Source organism: Populus euphratica, unplaced genomic scaffold (assembly GCF_000495115.2).
Source record: "Populus euphratica unplaced genomic scaffold, PopEup_1.0 scaffold146.1, whole genome shotgun sequence".
NCBI classification, from domain to species: Eukaryota; Viridiplantae; Streptophyta; class Magnoliopsida; order Malpighiales; family Salicaceae; genus Populus; species Populus euphratica.
In genome coordinates, this window is record NW_011500037.1 from 340982 (window position 1) to 348094 (window position 7113).

At 35.0% G+C, this 7113-nt stretch overlaps 4 protein-coding genes across 4 annotated transcripts in view; 2 read left to right on the top strand and 2 right to left on the bottom strand.

The window, feature by feature from the left end:
• Positions 1 to 53: 53 nt before the first annotated feature.
• LOC105142808 (UPF0603 protein At1g54780, chloroplastic-like) lies at positions 54 to 2222 on the bottom strand. Its single transcript, XM_011050617.1, has 3 exons — positions 1662 to 2222; positions 1290 to 1482; positions 54 to 470 (listed from the first exon to the last, which is right to left on the bottom strand). Exons 1-3 carry the CDS (start codon positions 2097 to 2099, stop codon positions 223 to 225), a joined length of 879 nt encoding a protein of 292 aa, XP_011048919.1. The 5' UTR covers positions 2100 to 2222; the 3' UTR covers positions 54 to 222.
• Positions 2223 to 2987: 765 nt separating this feature from the next.
• On the top strand, positions 2988 to 3423 carry LOC105142824 (uncharacterized). Its single transcript, XM_011050633.1, has 2 exons — positions 2988 to 3299; positions 3400 to 3423. The coding sequence occupies exons 1-2, from the start codon at positions 2988 to 2990 to the stop codon at positions 3421 to 3423; spliced, it is 336 nt and encodes a 111-aa protein (XP_011048935.1).
• LOC105142809 (putative pentatricopeptide repeat-containing protein At1g12700, mitochondrial) lies at positions 3002 to 6591 on the top strand. Its single transcript, XM_011050618.1, has 2 exons — positions 3002 to 3299; positions 4253 to 6591. Exon 2 carries the CDS (start codon positions 4459 to 4461, stop codon positions 6304 to 6306), a length of 1848 nt encoding a protein of 615 aa, XP_011048920.1. The 5' UTR covers positions 3002 to 3299; positions 4253 to 4458; the 3' UTR covers positions 6307 to 6591.
• Positions 6496 to 7113, bottom strand: part of LOC105142825 (glycine-rich cell wall structural protein 1-like) — a 13883-nt gene continuing 13265 nt past the window's right edge. Inside the window, exon 3 of the mRNA XM_011050634.1 lies at positions 6496 to 6531. Within this exon, the coding sequence (XP_011048936.1) occupies positions 6496 to 6531 (36 nt within the window). The remainder of the gene's footprint in view (positions 6532 to 7113) is intronic.

The following is a 7113-nucleotide window of genomic DNA, read 5'->3' on the forward strand; positions in this document are numbered from 1 at the left end:
CTTAGAATAGTATCAGAACAATGATATGATACCGTGAGAATACGATGATACCATGGTTCTAATACACCTCCCATGAACATAAACCAAAAATATGTACGTAGCCTCAGGTTGCAAGGTTCTCGTCGAAAACATTACAAACATTTGTACAACTATGTGCCACCAGGTTTTATCGAAACCTGGTGGAAATAATTTGAGAAACAGGTCTAGCAACAGGGTTATGATTTATTTCTTTGAAACATAAGCATAGTATTGTGCCATAGGAACAACAAAGGCAATCACCAAGAGACCTCCAACCACTAGAGTGAATTGTCCCCTCTTCTCGTCTGTCTCTTCCCTGCTTTTAAAGTTGGATTCTCGTTTATTTTCATTAGCCCTTGGACCACCAGGATCTGGAAGCCCATCAATAGCGGCTACTAACCTCTTAGCACTGCTATAAATTGCTTCATTGTACTTTTCTTCTGTCGCCAAGACTGCAATTGAAAACCACAGTAATCACCTTCACTGCTCCATCTTAACTGTTGAAGTTCTTATGATCACGATGTAAAATGAAAAATGGACAAGAAATCTTCTGCTTATAACCTTAGCTCTAAGATAGATGACATTTGAGTTTTATGAGAGTTGCAACTTGGGCAGGCACAGGTAGCTTAATCAGCCTCATTTCTAAGATTAATGACATCTGAGCTTCATGAGATTTGCAACTTGAGCTAGCACAAGTAACTTAGCCTTGTTTCTAAGATTAATGACATCTGAGTTAGTTCGATAATTGTATCGTGTGCAAATACTAGGAATTTGTGATCTTGATAAAAATAAATTTCATTGTAGCAAAATGGAACTATTCTACCATAACAGTGGATGCTGATTAGGTGAGCATAGGACACAGAATGAATTTAGTACTCTAGGGCTTATCCTGAGATCAAATGGTACAATGTTGGAGTTTCAGGATTTAATTGGACCTCAAGATTCAAGAACTCCTACTAAACATTCCTAAACCTCGGTAGCTTTTTTGCAGCGACTGATACATGATAGCCTGAGGCCTAGAGCCTTTTGAATCCGCAGAAAATCAATATTCTTAAGGTCAATTACTGATAAGATTGTTGGAAGTTTTCACTTTCTTGGATTTTATGAGGGAAAAATGTGAGATTGTGTTGAATTATGAACTGAAAAATAATATAAACCATATCTTAAGGTTCAAATTATACATGTACTTCGTTAAGTGATGTAACGCAATGAAATAAGGAAATATTGGAAAGATAACTACCAACTTGAAGATTGAGAAGTGCATAGTTTACCAGGTAGGTTCTCTGACACAGTGGCATCAAGAACATTTTCTCCAACTGCTTGGACAAACGCCGGGCCCCCTGTAATTGCCCCTTCCTTTTGGCTGGTCACAAGCACAACAATTCCCTTGTTGTTGCCGTCTTCAATTGAGGGATACCATTTCTCCAGAACTTGGTCAGCATACTCAAAAGCATCAGCTTTGCTCTGCAACCAAATATAATCTTGATTCAATTCTATGCATCTAATGTCCATTGAGTCAGCTTACATGCAGTTCCATTCCTTCAAATAATCAAAGCTTGCTTCGAAAGAGTAAATATTGATCCATATTATCCTAGGCTAACAACACGTACAAATCAACGAGGAAGGGATGCAGAAAGATTTACAGTAAGCTTTCTAACAGTGACGAAATTGATCTTGAAGTTCTTCCTTGATTCCAAATCAGATAACAGCTGCTTAAGATCAGACTTAGTCACTCTGCTAAGCACACCAGCATCATCAAATATATATGACTCTTTTGGTGGCCCTTCATATAGCACATCAAATTCAGATGCTTGAGCATTGCCAGTGTACAACAGTGGGCTAAAGTTGAGTGCCAAAGAAAGGGCTAGTGCTGCTAGGCCCTGTTGGGCATGAATGAACCAGCTATTGGGTACTGAAAAAGACTCAAAGGAGTGCTTTTTGAGGCTAGAAGTGATGGTTTTGGGGATGAAAGAGAGCGAGTCTGGTTTTGTTTGAAGTGAAGGTAGCAGATGGGATTTTGAAGAGGAAGGTTTTGGGTTGAGGAGAGGAGATGGAGTGTGAGAAGAAAGTAAGGTTTCCATGGCAAAGAGAGTGAGAGAGCAACCGAACTGAAAGCAGAAATGGTGGACACACAGAGGTAGATATTATGTTTTCTACATCATTTTCTGGTCTCTCTTTGGTTCAGGAAATTGCGTGGTTTGGATTTGTTTTGTTTCGGATTTGCTGGCTGGCTGTAATCTGAAATGGATAACGTCTCTCGACCATGGAAAAAACTACGAGGACACTTTAGTACGTACAGACTTGAAGTTGATTTATTTTTTAATTAATGTGATGTTGTGATTAGTTGGAATGTATTTTAATTAATTTTATGAATTTTAAAATTAATAATTATATAAATTTTTAATAATTTAAAGATTTATATAATTTAAATTATTAATTTAAAAAATAAATTTAAAATTTTATCAATTAAGATATACCTGGTTAAGTTAATTTACTTTATTGATTTGGTAAGTTAAATGATTAATTATTTATTTTTTTATAAAATAATTTTTAGTTTTAATTAATTTGAGTTAACTTAATAAATTAATATCTCAATTTATATATTAAACAAATTAATTTAAATTAACCCAAATCAATTTAAAATAAAATAATATTATATTAAAATTACTAAATCAAATCCCATATAAATTTTTAATTAAATTAACCAAGTCATAAATTAATTTATTTTATTAATAAATTTTAATTAAATAAACTATTAACTATAAAACTTGGCACAAATTACATTTTAAATCTACATGTTAATAAACTAACCTGCTCTCGTTGGGTGGAAGACAAAGCAAGAGTTGGAAGGATAATATTTTCAACCCAGTGCTCGTACAGTTAAAACATAATTTAGTTAAGTAATTAAAAAAAAAAAAGATCTTTTTTTTTTTTTTTTTAACTACCATTGAATCCAACCCCACTATCTCATGGCCATTCTCCTCTCCCTGTTTCCTCACCACCACCCTCTAAACCCAGAACCCATTGGCCAAAAACCTAACCCTCTAGCCACTGCCCTCCTCAACACCATCACCAAGAGACAGTTCATCTTCAAAACTACTTCACTTTGTGTCACTTCCTTAACCACTCAAAGCCCTCTTGCACAATCCTTAGCTGAATCTTCCTCACCTTCAAAGTCTGTTCTTTCCACCATTGCCAATACAAAATCTTGGTTTCAGTTCTATGGTGATGGTTTTTCCATCAGGGTCCCTCCTCAATTTGAGGACATCATGGAACCAGAGGTATCTTTATCCTCCTTTATATTGTAATTTCACTCTTGTCTTTATGCTGCATGTTTTTGACAGTTACCATTTCATGTTTCATTGTTATCAATTCTCATAGGTAGCTATGGTTATGGTGTTTTAGCCAACATTGCTGACATTTTGCACATTTTATTCTTATCAAGGGAATGCCTTGAAATGCCATGTAATTTTAATTCAGTGGGTTTTGAAGGATAAAGGATGCTCCAAATTGACAATTGGTGATAGATTTAGTCCTTCTTAATTCTTGAGAAATAATAAATTAGTCCTTCTTATTAGAAAAGAAATCCATATTGGTTGATTTATTTCATATGTTTTAGTCAAGTCATAAAATCCCCAGATATCAGCTAGAAGAGATTTATTTATTCTCATCTACATGGTATATCAATATATAGAAGGTGACAGTCACTGAGTGATTCTGTATCAACAGTAAAATGCTTTGACCAGAAGCTCTATTATTTAAATATAAATCAAAATAATAATATTTCTTATTTTTAAAATTTATTTTTAACACACCAAAAAATTTAAAGAAAAAAAATTCAAATTTTTACAAGAATACTTTTCAATTATATATAAACCAACAAAGCCTTGGATGCATTTTGTTTTATATGTGAGGAGAGAATTTAGTATTTGTTTAATGTTTTTTTAAAATATTTTTTTGTTAAAAATATATTAAAATAATAATTTTTTTTATTTTTAATTTATTTTTAATATTTAAGTATCAAAGCAATTCAAAAACACATATAAAAAAAATTTAAACTAAAAAAATAAAATTTTTAAAAAATACCTTTACAACAAAATACTAATACCACCTGACCTATAATTCATGTCTTCAAGTTAGATCAGAAGAATTAAAGTTTGATCTATAATATATTAGTATTATATTGGTCTCTTAACTGTTTTTCAGATTTAATTTTTTTTATTTCATGTTGAAGGCAAAGTTTTTCAAGGGAAAATACAGGGCTACTCGAGATTTTTCTCATATGCAAATTGGGGCGGTCCGACTATTTATTGATATCGAATTCCATTATTTCGGCCTTCAAATAGAAAGAAGACGGCAGTTGACTGCCATCTCCAGCTTTCAAAGGAGGCAAAGGAACAGCGAGAGTGGGAGAGAGACCGGCAGCTTTTTAATCAAACAATGATGATGTTCATGCGGAAAGGCGCTTTTAGAGCTACGGCTTCTTCTTCTGCTATTCGGCTTCTTCTTCAACATGTGAAAATGGGTATCTTTCCTTTGCCTCCTAATTTCCCTTCTTTCTCATTCTTCAATCATCACCACGTCACCACTTCTGCTTGTACTAAGAAACCTTCTTTGCCTCAAAAACGTTGTGGGTTTGTTAGTAATACTAGCAATGACATTAGTATTGATGATGCCTTGACTTCATTCTATCGCATGGTCCGCAGGAATCCTAAGCCTTCTGTTGTGGAATTTGGCAAATTCTTAGGGTCCATTGCCAAAAAGAAACAGTATTCCTCTGTTGTCTCTTTGTGCAGTCAGATGGATTTGTTTGGAGTTACCCACAATGTTTATTCTCTAAATATATTGATTACCTGCCTTTGTCGCTTGAACCATGTTGATTCTGCTGTCTCTGTCTTGGCTAAGATATTCAAACTAGGTATTCAACCTGATGCTATCACATTCAATACACTCATTAATGGGCTCTGCAATGAGGGGGAGATTAAAGAGGCAGTAGGATTGTTTAATGAGATGGTACGGAGAGGGCATGAGCCCAATGTAATTAGCTATAATACAGTAATCAATGGTTTGTGCAAAAGTGGCAACACAAATATGGCTGTTCACGTGTTGAAGAAGATGGAACAAAATGGATGCAAGCCAGATGTGGTGACATATAGTACAATCATAGACAGCCTTTGCAAAGATAGGCTAGTTAACGAGGCCTTGGAGTTCTTATCTAAAATGGTGGATCGGGATATTCCACCAGATGTCGTTACTTACAGCTCCATACTCCATGGTTTTTGCAATTTAGGACAACTGAATGAAGCTACTAGATTGTTCAAAGAAATGGTTGGTGGGGGTGTAATGCCAAATACAGTGACGTTCACTATTCTGGTTGATGGACTCTGCAAGGAAGGGATGGTTTCAGAAGCTCGGTGCGTCTTCGAAACGATGACTGAAAAAGGTGTCGAGCCAGATGTTTACACCTACACTGCCTTGATGGATGGGTATTGTTTACAGAACCAAATGGATGAGGCCAGAAAAGTGCTCGACATCATGGTTGGCAAGGGTTGCGCACCTGATGTACATAGTTACAGCGTCTTGATCAATGGATATTGCAAGAGAAGAAGGCTGGACGAGGCAAAAAGATTACTTTTTGAAATGTCTGAAAAAGAATTGACTCCTAATACTGTTACTTACAGCACTGTTATGCAAGGTCTCTGCCAAGTAGGGAGACCTCAGGAAGCTCTAAATCTCTTCAAGGAGATGTGCTCTTCAAGCCTTCTTCCAGATTTGATGACTTACTCAATTTTGCTAGATGGCTGCTGCAAACATGGAGATTTAGATGAGGCATTACAATTGCTCATGGAAATGAAAGAGAGGAAAATCAAACCTAATATCGTCATTTATAATATTCTTATTCAGGGCATGTTTATTGCTGGGAAGCTTGAAGTTGCAAAGGAACTATTTTCCAAGCTAGCTACGGATGGAATACAACCTACTGTACGAACATACAATGTCTTGATCTGGGGACTTCTTAAAGAAGGGCTGTCAGATGAAGCATACAAATTGTTTAGAAAAATGGAAGATGATGGCTTCTTGCCAGACAGTTGCTCTTATAATGTTATCATTCAAGGATTTCTTAAAAATCAGGACTCATCTACTGCCGTACAACTTATTGATGAAATGGTTGGTAAAAGATTTTCTGCGGATTCGTCTACATTTCAGATGTTATTGGATCTGGAATCTGATGATGAAGCCATATGCCGGTTTATGCGTGGAAGCTCTCAACATAGAAAAATGAAGTGAGTTTTCTTATCAGGTGCTTTTGTAGGCTGTAGTGCCTATCGTGGGTCATCAAGTTTAGTGACTGGTTTGCAACACCTCTTATTGTGTGTGATACTGATACACAATGTATCTGTGTATAATTGACATATTGTATGATGACTAGTCTTGTTTTCCTTGGTGCTATAAATTTTATAAGTTAATTTCGGTATTTTAGGTTTTGAATCTGTACCTGTTGTTAGACTTGTACTAATCATAATGAAGGGAATGAGTTAGAAATGGGAAATTGATGATTCTCATGATCTTGTGCAATTATGTGAGTTACACCGGGTTTTATTGGAGCTGATTTGGTAGGTGTTGTTCATAAGGCTAGTAATGTTGATGCAGGTATAATAGCTTAGCTCATCTATGTAGAGAATTTAAATATTTCGAAAACACTCGTATGTGTAAATAAACTTTGTTAAAATTTATTTTGCATGTATACTTCAAATTATGTTTTATTAGGAGTGGAGGTGGAGGTGGAGTCTTAAAGTTTAGTAAAAGCTTCTATAAACTAATAATCGAAGGATAAATTTATCGATGCTTAAATAAAATTATTGCTGTTCGGGAAAAAATATTTATTTTTCAAGGTGCGTGACAAAAACTCTGGACTTTGAAGAACTTGAATGGTATCGTGTAGGTACATGGATTCTGAAAACAACTGATTATAGGGGAAAAGAGAGAAGAAAAGATTGCTTTGGAACACAAATATTAACTTCTCAGGTACATTGCATATATAAACCTCATTCTTAATCGTAATTAATCGGGGAAGAACAACAAATTACAACGACA

Bases quoted from the DNA above. Each gene is read 5' to 3' on its own strand.
- LOC105142808 (XM_011050617.1), bottom strand. From the start codon at position 2,099: ATGGAAACCTTACTTTCTTCTCACACTCCATCTCCTCTCCTCAACCCA. The intron at 1,483-1,661 runs GTAAATCTTTCT...ATTTGGTTGCAG, and splicing joins TCACTGTTAGAAAGCTTACT to AGCAAAGCTGATGCTTTTGA. The intron at 471-1,289 runs GTAAACTATGCA...TTTCAATTGCAG, and splicing joins TGTGTCAGAGAACCTACCTG to TCTTGGCGACAGAAGAAAAG.
- LOC105142824 (XM_011050633.1), top strand. From the start codon at position 2,988: ATGGCCATTCTCCTCTCCCTGTTTCCTCACCACCACCCTCTAAACCCA. The intron at 3,300-3,399 runs GTATCTTTATCC...CAATTCTCATAG, and splicing joins AGGACATCATGGAACCAGAG to GTAGCTATGGTTATGGTGTT.
- LOC105142809 (XM_011050618.1), top strand. From the start codon at position 4,459: ATGATGATGTTCATGCGGAAAGGCGCTTTTAGAGCTACGGCTTCTTCT.